Genomic DNA, 19,097 nt, shown 5'->3' on the forward strand with positions numbered 1-19,097 from the left:
TGAGGTCCCGTTGCTAAGTTAGCTTCAATGGCGTCGTTAGCAACAGCATTGTTAAGCTTCGCCAGGCTGGAAAGCATTAACTGTGTAGTTACATGTCCATGGTTTATAGTATTGTTGATTTTCTGTCTATCCTTCCAGTCAGGGGCTTATTTATTTTGTTTCTATCTGCATTTAAGCCCGATGTGCTATCACGTTAGCTCCGTAGCTAAAGAGCTTCGCCGATGTGTTGTCGTGGAGATAAAAGTCACTCTGAATGTCCATTTCGCGTTCTCGACTCTCATTTTCAAGAGGATATAGTATCCGAGGTGGATTAAAATACAAATCCGTGATCCACAATAGAAAAGGGAGAGAGTGTGGAATCCAATGAGCCCTTGTACCTAAGTTACGGTCAGAGCGAAAAAAGATACGTCCTGCACTGCACTCTAGTCCTTCACTCTCACGTTCCTCATCCACAAATCTTTTATCCTGGCTCAAATTAATGGGGTAATCGTCGCTTTCTCGGTCCGAATCGCTCTCGCTGCTGGTGTAAATAATGGCTAAATGTGAGGAGCCTTTCAACCTGTGACGTCACGCTACTTCCGGTAAAGGCAAGGCTTTTTTTTATCAGCGACCAAAAGTTGCGAACTTTATCGTCGATGTTCTCTACTAAATCCTTTCAGCAAAAACATGGCAATATCGCGAAATGATCTGCTATCCCCGTTTAAATAAAAAAAATTCATTTCAGTAGGCCTTTCATCTTACTTAGATTTCAGCTTTTGCAGTGTACTACTTGTCTGCAACCAGCAGAGGTGCTGTTGAGTCACCTCCAACTCATTTGCTGTCTTAAAAAAAAAAAAAAAGGACATTTGTTTGCAAGTCCATCACTAATTCATGCAATTCAATTAAAACGTCAACAACAAAAAACTCCCTCAGCCAGAAACGTTAAGCCAAGTACTTTATTTTGGACGTGTCCCAAATGGGATCACTTTGGTCCTTTCCAGTGAGGAGAACTTTCCCCGAGCGTGAATTATTTAGATGGGATTAAAAGAAGGACTCTTTGTCAGGGCAATCATCTAATTACCAGAACTGTTACTTCATCCAGTTTTTGACGGACAAACACCGAGAAAAGTTGAAATACTCGGCGTGAAGGCCGAGAGTTTGAGTGTTCCCAAAGAGTTTGTGGCGAGCACTCGGCGTGATGAAAGGACGCGTGACACACACGCAAGCAGACAGACGACGAGGACGCCGTGCTGGTGTCAAAACGTCCCATCTGGCCTCCGGTCGCACCTTCCTAGCCGCGGGCACACAAAGTTGCGTCGCGCTAAAGTGCAAACTCGGCAAAGGGCGTCTTTGTGAGTGTGAACGTTGGCAACTAAACGAGTTCCTTTGTCTCCCGCGTCCAATCAGCATGAGCCAGGATAAGAGGAAGAAGATGGATGGATGGAGACTTGTTTTAATTGAACCCATTCGCACAAACCCCAAAACCAGTGAAGTTGGCACCAAATAAAAACAGAATGCAATGATTTGCAAATCCTTTTCCAACTAAGCGTTCAAAGAACTCCGGCTTATTAGTGATTCCCAGAGCCCAAAAAAAGTCTGCGGGCTGTAGAGCGTTTTCTGTTGGGGCTCCAATACTCTGGAATGCCCTCCCAGTAACAGTTAGAGGTGCTACCTCAGTAGAAGCATTTAAGTCCCATCTTAAAACTCATTTGTATACTCTAGCCTTTAAATAGACCCTCTTTTTAGACCAGTTGATCTGCCGTTTCTTTTCTTTTCTGCTCTGCCCCCCTCTCCCTTGTGGAAGGGGGGGGGCACAGGTCCGGTGGCCATGGATGAAGTGCTGGCTGTCCAGAGTCGGGACCCGGGGTGAACCGCTCGCCGCATCGGTTGGGGACATCTCTGCGCTGCTGACCCGTCTCCACTCGGGATGGTCTCCTGCTGGCCCCACTATGGACTGGAGTCTCACTATTATGTTAGATCCACTATGGACTGGACTCTCACAATATTATGTTAGATCCACTATGGACTGGACTCTCACACTATTATGTTAGATCCACTATGGACTGGACTCTCACTATTATGTTAGATCCACTATGGACTGGACTCTCACACTATTATGTTAGATCCAGTATGGACTGGACTCTCACTATTATGTTAGATCCACTATGGACTTGACTCTCACACTATTATGTTAGATCCACTATGGACTGGACTTTCACTATTATGTTAGATCCACTATGGACTGGACTCTCACTATTATGTTAGATCCACTATGGACTGGACTCTCACAATATTATGTTAGATCCACTATGGACTTGACTCTCACACTATTATGCTAGATCCACTATGGACTGGACTCTCACTATTATGTTAGATCTACTATGGACTGGACTCTCACTATTATGTTAGATCCACTATGGACTGGACTCTCACACTATTATGTTAGATCCACTATGGACTGGACTCTCTCACTATTATGTTAGATCCACTATGGACTGGACTCTCTCACTATTATGTTAGATCCACTATGGACTGGACTCTCACTATTATGTTAGATCCACTATGGACTGGACTCTCACAATATTATGTTAGATCCACTATGGACTTGACTCTCACACTATTATGCTAGATCCACTATGGACTGGACTCTCACTATTATGTTAGATCCAATATGGACTGGACTCTCACTATTATGTTAGATCCACTATGGACTGGACTCTCACTATTATGTTAGATCCACTATGGACTGGACTCTAACAATATTATGTTAGATCCACTATGGACTGGACTCTCACTATTATGTTAGATCCACTATGGACTGGACTCTCACTATTATGTTAGATCCACTATGGACTGGACTCTCACTATTATGTTAGATCCACTATGGACTGGACTCTAACAATATTATGTTAGATCCACTATGGACTGGACTCTCACAATATTATGTTAGATCCACTATGGACTGGACTCTCACTATTATGTTAGATCCACTATGGACTGGACTCTCACTATTATGTTAGATCCACTATGGACTGGACTCTCACACTATTATGTTAGATCCAGTATGGACTGGACTCTCACTATTATGTTAGATCCACTATGGACTTGACTCTCACACTATTATGTTAGATCCACTATGGACTGGACTCTCACTATTATGTTAGATCCACTATGGACTGGACTCTCACTATTATGTTAGATCCACTATGGACTGGACTCTCACAATATTATGTTAGATCCACTATGGACTTGACTCTCACACTATTATGCTAGATCCACTATGGACTGGACTCTCACTATTATGTTAGATCTACTATGGACTGGACTCTCACTATTATGTTAGATCCACTATGGACTGGACTCTCACACTATTATGTTAGATCCACTATGGACTGGACTCTCACAATATTATGTTAGATCCACTATGGACTGGACTCTCACTATTATGTTAGATCCACTATGGACTGGACTCTCACAATATTATGTTAGATCCACTATGGACTTGACTCTCACACTATTATGCTAGATCCACTATGGACTGGACTCTCACTATTATGTTAGATCCACTATGGACTGGACTCTCACTATTATGTTAGATCCACTATGGTCTGGACTCTCACAATATTATGCTAGATCCACTATGGACTGGACTCTCACCATTATGTTAGATCCACTATGGACTGGACTCTCACTATTATGTTAGATCCACTATGGACTGGACTCTCATTATTATGTTAGATCCAATATGGACTGGACTCTAACAATATTATGCTAGATCCACTATGGACTGGACTCTCACTATTATGTTAGATCCACTATGGACGGGACTCTCACACTATTATGTTAGATCCACTATGGACTGGACTCTCACTATTATGTTAGATCCACTATGGACTGGACTCTCACTATTGTGCTAGATCCACTATGGACTGGACTCTCATTATTATGTTAGATCCACTATGGACTGGACTCTCACAATATTATGTTAGATCCACTATGGACTGGACTCTCACAATATTATGTTAGATCCACTATGGACTGGACTCTCACTATTATGTTAGATCCACTATGGACTGGACTCTCACTATTATGTTAGATCCACTATGGACTGGACTCTCACACTATTATGTTAGATCCAGTATGGACTGGACTCTCACTATTATGTTAGATCCACTATGGACTTGACTCTCACACTATTATGTTAGATCCACTATGGACTGGACTCTCACTATTATGTTAGATCCACTATGGACTGGACTCTCACTATTATGTTAGATCCACTATGGACTGGACTCTCACTATTGTGTTAGATCCACTATGGACTGGACTCTCATTATTATGTTAGATCCACTATGGACTGGACTCTCACACTATTATGTTAGATCCACTATGGACTGGACTCTCACAATATTATGTTAGATCCAATATGGACTGGACTCTAACAATATTATGCTAGATCCACTATGGACTGGACTCTCACTATTATGTTAGATCCACTATGGACTGGACTCTCACACTATTATGTTAGATCCACTATGGACTGGACTCTCACTATTATGTTAGATCCACTATGGTCTGGACTCTCACAATATTATGCTAGATCCACTATGGACTGGACTCTCACCATTATGTTAGATCCACTATGGACTGGACTCTCACTATTATGTTAGATCCACTATGGACTGGACTCTCATTATTATGTTAGATCCAATATGGACTGGACTCTAACAATATTATGCTAGATCCACTATGGACTGGACTCTCACTATTATGTTAGATCCACTATGGACGGGACTCTCACACTATTATGTTAGATCCACTATGGACTGGACTCTCACTATTATGTTAGATCCACTATGGACTGGACTCTCACTATTATGTTAGATCCACTATGGTCTGGACTCTCACAATATTATGCTAGATCCACTATGGACTGGACTCTCACCATTATGTTAGATCCACTATGGACTGGACTCTCACTATTATGTTAGATCCACTATGGACTGGACTCTCATTATTATGTTAGATCCAATATGGACTGGACTCTAACAATATTATGCTAGATCCACTATGGACTGGACTCTCACTATTATGTTAGATCCACTATGGACGGGACTCTCACACTATTATGTTAGATCCACTATGGACTGGACTCTCACTATTATGTTAGATCCACTATGGACTGGACTCTCACTATTATGCTAGACCCACTCAACATCCATTGCATCCGGTCTCCCCTAGAGGGTCCTCTCCAAGGTTTGTCATAGTCATTCACATTGACATCCCACTGGGTTGTGAGTTTTTCCTTGCCCTTATGTTGGCTCTGAGCCGAGGATGTCGTTGTGGCTTGTGCAGCCCTTTGAGACACTTGTGATTTAGGGCTATATAAGTAAACATTGATTGATTGATTCAATTGAATAGACTGCAAAGACAAGATACTTAACGTTCCGACTGGAAAATGTTGTTATTTTCTGCAAATATTAGCTCATTTGGAATTTGCTGCCTGCAACATGTTTCAAAAAAGCTGGCACATGTGGCAAAAAAGACTGAGAAAGTTGAAGAACGCTCATTGAACACTTATTTGGAACATGCCTCCATGGTACTGGCACTGGCATTTCCAGTTCCTCCATGGAAATGCCCCCCTCTACCTCAAAGAACTACTCACCCCTAAATCCTCCACACGACACCTCCGCTCCGGACAGGCTAACCTCCTCCAACCTCCGAGGACAAAGCTACGAACAATGGGAGACCGGTTTTCCTGCTCCGCCGCTCCCAGTCTGTGGAACGCTCTCCCTGACCACCTGAGGGCACCACAGACTGTGGATGCTTTTAAAAAAGGCTTAAAAACCCTTCTTTTTTAAAAAAAAACTTTTTTTTAGATATATGCATACTAGTTCTAGCTATTAGGCTGTTCTATGTTTATTTTTGGATTTATTTTTTATTATCTTTTAATTTTTTTAATTTTTAATACACTGTAGCACTTTGAGGTTGTTTGCTCAATGTAAAGTGCTTTTTACAAATAAAATCTGTTATTATTATTATTATTATTAACAGGCTAATTGGGAACAGGTGGGTGCCATGATTGGGTGTAAAAGCAGCTTCCATGAAATGCTCAGTCGTTCACAAACAAGGACGGGGCGAGGGTCACCACTTTGTCAACAAATGCGCGAGCAAATTGTTTAAGAACGACATTTCTCAACCAGCCATTGCAAGGAATTTAGTGATTTCACCATCTAAGGTCTGTAGTATCATCAAAAGGTTCAGAGAATCTGGAGAAATCACTACACGTAACATTTAATGTCCGTGACCTTGGATCCCCCAGGCTGTACAGCATCAAAAACCGACATCAGTGTGTAAAGGATATCACCACATGGGCTCAGGAACACTTCAGAAAACCACTGTCAGGAACTACAGTTGGTCGCTACGTCTGTGAGTGCGAGTTAAAACTCTACTATGCAAAGCCACAGCCATTTATCAACAACACCCAGAAACGCCGCCGGCTTCGCTGGGCTCCGAGCTCATCTAAGATGGACTGATGCAAAGGGGAAACTTGTTGTGTGGTCTGACGAGGTCTGATTTCCGGAACAAAGAGGAAAATAACCATTCGGATTGTTCTAGGCGCAAAGTTGAAAAGCCAGCATCTGTGATGGTATGGGGGTGTATTAGTGCCCAAGGCATGGGTAACTTACACATCTGTGAAGGCGCCATTAATGCTGAAAGGTACATACAGGTTTTGGAGCAACATATGTTGCCATCCAAGCCAGGTTATCATGGACGCCCCTGCTTATTTCAGGGTGTTGTTAAAAGGAAAGGCCATGTGACACAGTGGTAAAAATGCCCCTGTGCTAACTTTTTTGCTATGTTTTGCTGCCTTTAAATACTAAGTTAATGATTATTTGCAAAAAAAAAAAAAAAAGGTTTCTCAGCTGAAACATTAAATATCTTGTCTTTGCAGTCTATTCAATTGAATATAAGTTGAAAAGGATTAGCAAATCATTGTATTTTGCTTTTATTTACCATTTACACAACGTGCCAACTTCACTGGTGTTGTACATACTTTCATATATACATTATATAAATATGCATGATTTTTTTAAACTGTATATATTTTGCATAATTTTCAAATTTTTGTTCAGATGTAATATTTTAATATTACACGATTTAGTATATTATAATATGCAATTCAATAATTACACATGTTTTTGTAAATATGTTTTATTTATAAATGAAGAAATAATGTTTTAGAATGTATATTATGTATATCACGGGTGTCAAACTCAAGGCCCGGGGGCCAGACGTGGCCCGCCACTTCATTTTATTTGGCCCTCCTGGAAATAATATGTATCAATAAAGTACTGCAACTTTTCTTACTAAATGTATTCTTTCTGTCTATTATGGGAGAAAAAAAAAAAAATGTACTCCATGTTATCGCAAATTATGTTCACTTAAATATTGTCTAATTATACAAAAACATATTATCAAACATTCAAACCATTTTTTAAATAGAAATAAATACTAATAATAATGATTTCAAAGCAAGTTATCCATCAAATTGTGCAATGTAAAAGTAGCAATAGATTTCATGGTCAAATTGTGACATTTACTGTTTGTTTTTACAGCATTTTTCTCGAAATGAAAACACAGCACTTTTTTTTACTGTAATAAACTGTGGTGCCGTTTTGGCATTTACAGTAATACATGGAAAAATCTACACTTGTTGAAAATAACAAACTGGTAGCTCAGGTGCCAAAATTTTACTGTAAAATTGCATTTTTTTTTTTAAATTTACAGTTTAAAAAACAAATGTAAATTTTAAATTATATTCTGGCAACTGAGCTGCCTTTTTTCTATTTTTTTTTTACCATAAAAACAGCATTACTGTTGTTCCATTTACAGTAATATACATTACATTTTGAGCTGAAATTATTGCAACTTACCATATATATTTTTTTACATTTTAGTTTAAAAAAAAAAAGCACTAATAAAATGAATTTAAAAAATGGTGTAATACTAGTATTCACTGTTAGAAGCGGCCCTCTGGGGCCAAACATAACTGCCATGTGGCCCTCAGTGAAAACCACTTTGACACCTCTGATCTATATTATTTGGTATTCATACACAAATATTTAGGGATGTCCGATAATGGCTTTTTGCCGATATCCGATATTCCGATATTGTCTAACTCTTTAATTACTGATACCGATATATACAGTCGTGGAATTAACACATTATTATGCCTAATTTGGACAACCAGGTATGGTGAAGATAAGGTCCTTTCTTTAAAAATTAATAAAATAAAATAAGATAAATAAATTAAAAACATTTTCTTCAATAAAAAAGAAAGTAAAACAATATAAAAACAGTTACATAGAAACTAGTAATTAATGAAAATGAGTAAAATTAACTGTTAAAGGTTAGTACTATTAGTGGACCAGCAGCACGCACAATCATGTGTGCTTACGGACTGTATCCCTTGCAGACTGTATTGATATATAATGTAGGAACCAGAATATTAATAACAGAACGTTTTTTGGGTTGGTGCACTATTTGTAAGTGTATCTTGTGTTTTTTATGTTGATTTAATAAAAAAATAAAAAAAATAAAAAAAACGATACCGATAATAAAAAAAACGATACCGATAATTTTCGATATTGCATTTTAAAGCATTTATCGGCCGATAATATCGGACATCTCTACAAATATTGTAATATTACTACAATTGATACAGTGCAATATTTGGAATTACACTTAACGTGTGTAATAATTACATTTTAAAGTACATTGTTAGTTTCACCATATTAAGTCATTATGCAGATTGCATCCTGTTGTTAGCACAAATCAAGCAAAAATAAAAGAAGTTTAAAAAATACTCACGATATCCTGCGTTGTTTTTTTTTTGCCGGGATGAGTCAGCGTCCAAGAAGAGAAGAAGAAAAATCAATTAACGATGAGGAATGAACAGATTTAAAAACATGGTCCTTGAATGCATCACAAGACATAACATTCAAAATGGATCAAGAGATAATTCGGTTTCCTGCGATGGATTGCTTTGAAGTTGACCCCAAACATGAGAGCAGCCACCTAATACATGATGTTAATAATGCAGTGCGGTGCAGTCCATTGCTGCACTCTGATTCGCAACGATGACATCGTGCATAATGCATGCGCTCGCTAACATGCAAACACTCACGCCTGCATGGTGGTCGTCGCCGTCTGGAAGCTGAACATGTTTTCCTTGGGGAACCAGTTGGCGTCGTCTGCAAGCATCGAGGGGAAACACTTGAGAGGCCGTCGGGGTCAAAGGTCGTAGTTTTTGAAATGTGGAAAAGCACAACAAAAAAAAAAGCAGCACCGGCACTTCACAGTCGGACACCCCACAAATGGAGAGAGGGGAGAGAGGCGGGGACGACGCACAGCAAGAAGTACGTGGGAAACATTAAATAGGATTAGAAAAAAGTGGAGAAATAGAAGTACATCCAACACCAACGCAACCAAACTTGGGGATGAAACATTCAATCAATTGCAAGTTCAATTCAAAAGCAGCATTTTTATTTTTACGTCCATTTACTTAATTTCCATACGGCTAGCGTCTGTTTATAGCAATAGTCAACTTATGTTAGCTTCCTGCTAACTTATTAAATATTGTTTCAGTGAATAGTTTTGGAATGATATCGTTGTGTTAGCATTAGCTTTCTGTTAGCTCACACATGTAATATTTAGCCTCAGCTAGCTAAATATTAAAATGATCTAATAGTTTCTGCTTACTTTTTTGTATTTGTTTTTACAATGAACCTGTTAGTTTTATGCTTGTGTAGTAATAGTTTCATGTTAATAATGCTGTAGGTAATATTGTGTTAGCATTAGCTTCCGGTTAGCTCATACAAGCAATATTTAGGCTAAGTTAGCTAAATATTATATCAAATAGTTTACACTTACATTAACATTTTTTTTTAGAATGAACCTGTTATTTTTATGCTAGCATAGCAATAGTTTCATGTAGATAATATTACTGTGTTAGCATTAGCTTTATGTTAGCTCATACAAACAATATTTAGGCTAAGTTAGCTAAATATTATATCGAATAGTTTACACTTACTTTAAAAAAATTTCAGAATGAACCTGCTATTTTTATGCTAGCATAGCAATAGTTTAATGTAGTCAATATAACTGTGTTAGCATTAGCTTTCCGTTAGCTCATACATACAACATTTAGGCTAAGTTAGCTAAATATTATATCGAATAGTTTACATTTACTTTAACATTTTTTCCGAATGAACCTGCTATCTTTATGCTAGCATAGCAATAGTTTAATGTAGTTAATATTACTGTGTTAGCATTAGCTTTCTGTTAGCTCATATATACAATATTTAGGCTAAGCTAGCTAAACATTTGTAATGTTGGAGCCTTTGTTAGATAACTATCGAATAGTTTACACTTACTTTAAAAAAATTTCAGAATGAACCTGCTATTTTTATGCTAGCATAGCAATAGTTTAATGTAGTTAATATTACTGTGTTAGTATTAGCTTTCTGTTAGCTCATACATACAATATTTAGGCTAAGTTAGCTAAACATTAGTAAGTTGTAGCCTTTGTTGGTTAACTATCTAATAGTTTACGCTTCCATTCAAGTTTATTTTTAAAATTAACTTGTTATTTTTATTTTAGTACAGTAAAGTTTCATGTTAACAATGCTGTAGTTAATATTATTGTGTTATCATTAGCTTTCTGTTAGCTCATACATACAATATTTAGGTAGCAGAATGTTAGCAATTTTGCAGCTCGTTAGCTAATTTATGGACTTCGAATGTACGGTCAAAAGTGTTTAGAGTGCTTATGTAAGTTTTATTTAGCCGTTAATGTTAGCATTGTCTGCGATGAGGTGGCGACTTGTCCATGGTGTATCCGCCTTCCGCCCTAATGCAGCTGAGGTAGGCTCCAGCACCCCCAGCGACCCCGAAAGGGACAAGCGGGTAGAAAATGGATGGATGGATGGATGTTAGCATTATAACATTAGCTTGCTGTTAGCGATATGACTATGAATTAGTCATTTTAAGGATTAGTGACGTTTTAAGTGCTTCTGTTATTTTCTGCTTGGATTGTTTTAGCCGTTGTTAGTCGGGTATGATTATGATAAATATGTTTGGGTGTTTGTTTCAAGTGTGTTAGCCTTATTTTAAAATCACTCTTTGGTTGCTTTCTTTTTTCCGAAACCTATTTCTCCTCAAGTTTGGCGTCCATGCTCGACTATTCCCAATCATTTTCAACATCATTGTAGTGCCTCGCCTGTGTGTCCCCGCCCCCAACTCCCCCTCACCTCTCTCCAGCCCAGTCACCCGGTCCACACTCCACATCCTCTCTAGGCGTCGGTGCTGCTTGCCTGGCTCTCGGGCGGCGCTCTCCAGGTCCAGAGACCCTTGGCTCCGCGAGGGGACGGCGCTGCAGGAGTCGCAGGCCAACCCGCTGCACTCCGCCTCCCCTTTCGGGCTGTTGTCCCCCCAGCTGCGGATGTTGTGGGCGCTGACGGAGGTCTGCAGCGGGGGCTGGGCCAGGTGGTGGTGGTGGTGAGAGACCGTGTGGTGGGAGTGCTGGTTGCTGCTCCCGCTTGCCCCGCAGGCCCCTGCGCCGCTCGGGCCGGGGTGGTGGTGGTGATGGTTGCCGCCGTGGTGGTGGTGGCCCCCGCGCCTGCCTGCGGCAAGCTGGGTGGGCGACGAGGAGGAGGAGGACGGGGAGGTGGAGGGCTGGATCGAGGTAGCATGGCCCCCCTTGATTCCCCCGCTCCCTGTCCTCTCCTTGAGGACGTCCAGTTCTAGGCTCTCCTTGCTGCCCCGCCCGCCGCTCATCAGCATGCCGTGTCGGGTGGTGATGGTGTAGACACGGGCCGGCTGCAGGGCGCACTCCACTGCCTTCTGCACGTCCTCCTCCGCCGAAAAGCTCCGCTCCAGACAGAGACGCACCGGCTTGTTGGAGACGGAGGGCGGCCGGTGCGGATCGGAAGGGGCCTCTGCGTCCTTAGCCAAGTCCAGCTCAATGTGGTTGTTGTTGCTGCCGGGCCCGGTTGGCGACTCTGGATCAGCGCCCGCCAAGGTCTCGCACAGCAGATGAGCTGGAATTTGGACAAGAGAGGGCGAACAATCACTGAGGACGAACGTCCGGGTAACGACAGCGTGGAGGATGACAAAGCACTAAGAGCGTCCACAGAAGTCAGCCTTGCGGGTCTAACGGCGGGCGGGGACAAGGACGGAGACAAGGGCGGAGAAGACGCTGACCTGATCCGTTTCGGTTGTCAGGGTGTGTGTGGGACAGGTACTCTCCGAATGCTCGTGCTGCTCTGTGGACACACACACACACACACACACACACACAGTGCACACACACACACGTATATAAAGCCATTACTTTGCAGGAAGCGCAGGAAGGGGCGGGGGCGCCGGAGAAAGCGAGGACCTCGAAAGCATTAATTGGCTTCTTTGCAGATTAAGACGCAGGTTTTATCAGCGCACTTCAGGCGGCCTCACACCGAGAGCGCGGAGGACGCCGGTGGACTACATTTCAAAGTGGTGACGGCTGCAAGACAACATATCTCCCAGAAAGTGACAACACACATTGGGTCTGGATTACTTTTTTGCCGCATCCGTCACTTAAGAAAGGCGTTTCCTCGACGTGAAGACCTGATAAGTCCGAAATAGAAAGACCTGGTACGGTATTATGTGCTCACAAACGCTACCGTGTGGTTGTCTGCGCTCACTGCAGCTAGTCCTGGATAGACCAACCAACCCAAACTCCTTAATGCTTCAGTCACACACAGACCCAATATATCCATCCATCCATCTTCTTCCGCTTATCAGACATCGGTTCGCGGGGGCAGCAGCCTAAGCAGGGAAGCCCAGACTTTTCTCTCCTCAGCCACTTCGTCCAGCTTTTCCCGGGGGATCCCGAGGCGTTCCCAGGCCAGCCGGGACACATAGTCTTCCCAATGTGTCCTGGGTCTTCCCCGTGGCTTCCTACCGGTCGGACGTGCCCTAAACATGTGGCATCCTGACCAGATGCCCGAACCACCTCACCTGGTTCTAAGGGAGAGCCCCGCCACCCGGCGGAGGAAACTCATTTCGGCCGCTTGTACCCGTGATCTTGTCCTTTTGGTCATAACCCAAAGCTCATGACCATAGATGACGATGGAAATGTAGATCGACCGGTAAATTGAGAGCTTTGCCTTCCGGCTCAGCTCCTTCTTCACCACAACGGATCGATACAGCGTCCGCATTACTGAAGACGCCGCACCGATCCTTCTGTCGATCTCACGATCCACTCTTCCTTCACTCGTGAACAAGACTCCGAGGTACTTGAACTCCTCCACTTGGGGCAGGGTCTCCTACCCAACCCGTAGATGGCACTCCACCCTTTTCCGGGCGAGAACCAAGGACTCGGACTGGGAGGTGCTGATTCTCATCCCAGTCCCTTCACACTCGGCTGCGAACCGATCCAGTGAGAGCTGAAGATCTTGGCCAGATGAAGCCATCAGGACCACATCATCTGCAAAAAGCAGACACCTAATCCTGCAGCCACCAAACTGGATCCCCTCAACGCCCTGACTGCGCCTAGAAATTCTGTCCATAAACGTTACTGAACAGAATCGGTGACAAAGGGCAGCCTTGGCGGAGTCCAACCCTCGCTGGAAAAGGGTCCGACTTACTGCCAGCCGCTATATCGCTCATATAAATAATAAATGTGCTTTTTTAATAACCTTATTTGATGCTATCTTGTGGCCAATGGAAGTCAATCAGATCAATAACCATTTAAAGCACTTTCGAAGAATAGCACAGCATTTACTTACATGACACAATCCAAACAACCTTCCCTAGTCATGGTGCAAAAAAATATATATTTGCAACTAACATAAAGGTCAACGCACATGGTACCACACAACACAACCTGCTCACTGAACACTGTGAATATTCTGAAAAATGTCCAAACACCGTAAACAAAAAATAAAACACCCATTTAAGTCCATTAGAGTGCATGATGGGATTGTTCTATACAGCATTATTTAATTATACTGATTAATACGATATTTTTGAATAAAATAACACTAAAGACTGGAGATGGTTCACATGGTTCTAACATGTCAGCAGGAGACCACTCCCTAAGGTTCTAAAGACTGGAGATGGTTCATATGGTTCTAACATGTCAGCAGAAGACCACTCCCTAATGTTCTAAAGACTGGAGATGGTTCATATGGTTCTAACATGTCAGCAGAAGACCACTCCCTAATGTTCTAAAGACTGTAGATGGTTCATATGGTTCTAACATGTCAGCAGGAGACCACTCCCTAATGTTCTAAAGACTAGAGATGGTTCATATGGTTCTAACATGTCAGCAGGAGACCGCTCCCTAATGTTCTAAAGACTAGAGATGGTTCATATGGTTCTAACATGTCAGCAGGAGACCACTCCCTAATGTTCTAAAGACTAGAGATGGTTCATATGGTTCTAACATGTCAGCAGGAGACCGCTCCCTAATGTTCTAAAGACTAGAGATGGTTCATATGGTTCTAACATGTCAGCAGGAGACCACTCCCTAATGTTCTAAAGACTGGAGATGGTTCAAATGGTTCTAACATGTCAGCCAGAGACCACTCCCTAATGTTCTAAAGACTAGAGATGGTTCATATGGTTCTAACATGTCAGCAGGAGACCACTCCCTAATGTTCTAAAGATTGGAGATGGTTCATATGGTTCTAACATGTCAGCAGGAGACCACTCTCTAATATTCTAAAGACTCGAGATGGTTCATATGGTTCTAACATGTCAGCAGGAGACCGCTGCCTAATGTTCTAAAGACTGGAGATGGTTCATCTGGTTCTAACATGTCAGCAGAAGACCACTCCCTAAGGTTCTAAAGACTGGAGATGGTTCATATGGTTCTAACATGTCAGCAGAAGACCACTCCCTAAGGTTCTAAAGACTGGAGATGGTTCATATGGTTCTAACATGTCAGCAGGATACCACTCCCTAAGGTTCTAAAGACTGTAGATGGTTCATATGGTTTTAACATGACAGCAGGACATGCTCTCTAATGTTCTAAAGACTTGAGATGGTTCATATGGTATGAACATGTCAGCAGGAGACCGCTCTGAGGTTCTAAAGACTGGAGATGGTTCATATGGTTCTAACATGTCAGCCGGAGACCACTCCCTAATGTTCTAAAGACTAGAGATGGTTCATATGGTTCTAACATGTCAGCAGGAGATCACTCCCTAATGTTCTAAAGACTGTAGATGGTTCATATGGTTCTAACATGACAGCAGGAGACCGCTCTCTAATGTTCTAAAGACTGGAGATGGTTCAAATGGTTCTAACATGTCAGCCAGAGACCACTCCCTAATGTTCTAAAGACTAGAGATGGTTCATATGGTTCTAACATGTCAGCAGGAGACCACTCCCTAATGTTCTAAAGATTGGAGATGGTTCATATGGTTCTAACATGTCAGCAGGAGACCACTCTCTAATGTTCTAAAGACTAGAGATGGTTCATATGGTTCTAACATGTCAGCAGGAGACCACTCCCTAATGTTCTAAAGACTAGAGATGGTTCATATGGTTCTAACATGTCAGCAGGAGACCACTCCCTAATGTTCTAAAGCAGGGGTGTCAAACGTAAGGCCCGTGGGCCGGATCAGGCCCGTGAACAGGTTTTATCCGGCCCGCGGGATGAGTTTGCTAAGTATAAAAATTAGCTGAAATTTTTGAATGAAAGAAACTGCTGTTCTAAATGTGTCCACTAGATGTCACAATAGCAATTCTTTGTATCTTTCTAGATTATGCTACAAATGTAAAAATATAAAATAAACCACACGATGTAAGCAAACTACATAAATAACATCCTGTAATTTGATGTTTATATTATTTTTTTAATAATAATAATAATAATAATAGATTTTATATGTAAAAAGCACTTTACATTGAGTAAACAACCTCAAAGTGCTACAGTGTATTAAAAAAATAATATATAAAATAAATAAATAAATTAGAAAAAATAAAAAGATAATAAAAAATAAATAAAAACTAGAACAGCCAAATAGCTAAAACTAGTATGCATATATCTAAAAAAAAAAAAAAAGGCTTTTTTAAAAAGAAGGGTTTTTAAGCCTTTTTTAAAAGCATCCACAGTCTGTGGTGCCCTCAGGTGGTCAGGGAGAGCGTTCCACAGACTGGGAGCAGCGGAGCAGAAAGCCCGGTCTCCCATTGTTCACTGAAGTTGTCTTTATTTTTAAGTTATCGTGCCGTGATTTTACCGGTCCGGCCCACTTGGGAGTAGATTTTTCTCCATGTGGCCCCCCATCTAAAATGAGTTTGACACCCCTGTTCTAAAGACTAGAGATGGTTCATATGGTTCTAACATGTCAGCAGGAGACCACTCCCTAATGTTCTAAAGACTGTAGATGGTTCATATGGTTCTAACATGACAGTAGGAGACCGCTCTCTAATGTTCTAAAGACTGGAGATGGTTCATATGGTTCTAACATGTCAGCAGGAGACCACTCCCTAAGGTTCTAAAGACTCGAGATGGTTCATATGGTATGAACATGTCAGCAGGAGACCGCTCTGAGGTTCTAAAGACTGGAGATGGTTCATATGGTTCTAACATGTCAGCAGGAGACCACTCCCTAATGTTCTAAAGACTAGAGATGGTTCATATGGTTCTAACATGTCAGCAGGAGACCACTCCTTAATGTTCTAAAGACTGGAGAAAGGTTCATATGGTTCTAACATGTCAGCAGGAGACCACTCTCTAATGTTCTAAAGACTAGAGATGGTTCATGTGGTTCTAACATGTCAGCAGGAGACCACTCCTCAATGTTCTAAAGACTGGAGATGGTTCATATGGTTCTAACATGTCAGCAGGAGACCACTCTCTAATGTTCTAAAGACTAGAGATGGTTCATATGGTTCTAATATGTCAGCAGGAGACCACTCCTTAATGTTTTAAAGACTGGAGATGGTTCATATGGTTCTAACATGTCAGCAGGAGACCACTCTCTAATGTTCTAAAGACTGGAGATGGTTCATATGGTTCTAATATGTCAGCAGGAGACCACTACTTAATGTTCTAAAGACTAGAGATGGTTCATATGGTTCTAACATGTCAGCAGGAGACCACTCCTTAATGTTTTAAAGACTGGAGATGGTTCATATGGTTCTAATATGTCAGCAGGAGACCACTCTCTAATGTTCTAAAGACTAGAGATGGTTCATATGGTTCTAATATGTCAGCAGGAGACCACTCCTTAATGTTTTAAAGACTGGATATGGTTCATATGGTTCTAACATGTCAGCAGAAGACCACTCCCTAAGGTTCTAAAGACTGGAGATGGTTCATATGGTTCTAACATGTCAGCAGAAGACCACTCCCTAAAGTTCTAATGACTGGAGATGGTTCATATGGTTCTAACATGTCAGCAGAAGACCACTCCCTAAGGTTCTAAAGACTGAAGATGGTTCATATGGTTCTAATATGTCAGCAGGAGACCACTCCTTAATGTTCTAAAGACTAGAGATGGTTCATATGGTTCTAACATGTCAGCAGGAGACCACTCCTTAATGTTTTAAAGACTGGAGATGGTTCATATGGTTCTAACATGTCAGCAGGAGACCACTCCTTAATGTTTTAAAGACTGGAGATGGTTCATATGGTTCTAACATGTCAGCAGGAGACCACTCCCTAATGTTCTAAAGACTAGAGATGGTTCATATGGTTCTAACATGTCAGCAGGAGACCACTCCCTAATGTTCTAAAGACTAGAGATGGTTCATATGGTTCTAACATGTCAGCAGGAGACCACTCCCTAATGTTCTAAAGACTAGAGATGGTTCATATGGTTCTAACATGTCAGCAGGAGACCACTCCCTAATGTCCTAAAGACTAGAGATGGTTCATATGGTTCTAACGTGTCAGCAGGAGACCACTCCCTAATGTTCTAAAGACTAGAGATGGTTCATATGGTTCTAACATGTCAGCAGGAGACCACTCCCTAATGTTCTAAAGACTAGAGATGGTTCATATGGTTCTAACATGTCAGCAGGAGACCACTACTTAATGTTTTAAAGACTGGAGATGGTTCATATGGTTCTAACATGTCAGCAGGAGACCACTCCTTAATGTTCTAAAGACTGGTTGATGGTTCATATGGTTCTAACATGTCAGCAGGAGACCACTCCCTAATGTTCTAAAGACTAGAAAAGGTTCATATGGTTCTAACATGTCAGCAGGAGACCACTCTCTAATGTTCTAAAGACTAGAGATGGTTCATATGGTTCTAACATGTCAGCAGGAGACCACTCCCTAATGTTCTAAAGACTAGAGATGGTTCATATGGTTCTAACATGTCAGCAGGAGACCACTACTTAATGTTTTAAAGACTGGAGATGGTTCATATGGTTCTAACATGTCAGCAGGAGACCACTCTCTAATGTTCTAAAGACTAGAGATGGTTCATATGGTTCTAATATGTCAGCAGGAGACCACTCCCTAATGTTCTAAAGACTAGAAAAGGTTCATATGGTTCTAACATGTCAGCAGGAGACCACTCTCTAATGTTCTAAAGACTAGAGATGGTTCATATGGTTCTAACATGTCAGCAGGAGACCACTCTCTAATGTTCTAAAGACTAGAGATGGTTCATATGGTTCTAACATGTCAGCAGGAGACCACTCTCTAATGTTCTAAAGACTAGAGATGGTTCATATGGTTCTAATATGTCAGCAGGAGACCACTCCTTAATGTTCTAAATACTAGAAAAGGTTCATATGGTTTTAACATGTCAGCAGGAGACCACTCCTTAATGTTTTAAAGACTGGAGATGGTTCATATGGTTCTAACATGTCAGCAGGAGACCACTCTCTAATGTTCTAAAGACTAGAGATGGTTCATATGGTTCTAACATGTCAGCAGGAGACCACTCCCTAAGGTTCTAAAGACTGGAGATGGTTCATATGGTTCTAACATGTCAGCAGGAGACCACTCTCTAATGTTCTAAAGACTAGAGATGGTTCATATGGTTCTAACATGTCAGCAGGAGACCACTCCCTAAGGTTCTAAAGACTAGAGATGGTTCATATGG

At 41.4% G+C, this 19,097-nt stretch overlaps 1 protein-coding gene across 1 annotated transcript in view; it reads right to left on the bottom strand.

The window, feature by feature from the left end:
* Positions 1-19,097, bottom strand: part of nsmfa (NMDA receptor synaptonuclear signaling and neuronal migration factor a) — a 93,018-nt gene that overhangs the window by 66,831 nt on the left and 7,090 nt on the right. Inside the window, 3 exon segments of the mRNA XM_062057043.1 lie at positions 9,164-9,236; positions 11,295-12,083; positions 12,247-12,308. Coding sequence (XP_061913027.1) covers positions 9,164-9,236; positions 11,295-12,083; positions 12,247-12,308 — 924 coding nt within the window.

The sequence above is a fragment of the Entelurus aequoreus genome, linkage group LG08 (assembly GCF_033978785.1).
Source record: "Entelurus aequoreus isolate RoL-2023_Sb linkage group LG08, RoL_Eaeq_v1.1, whole genome shotgun sequence".
Taxonomy (NCBI): domain Eukaryota; kingdom Metazoa; phylum Chordata; class Actinopteri; order Syngnathiformes; family Syngnathidae; genus Entelurus; species Entelurus aequoreus.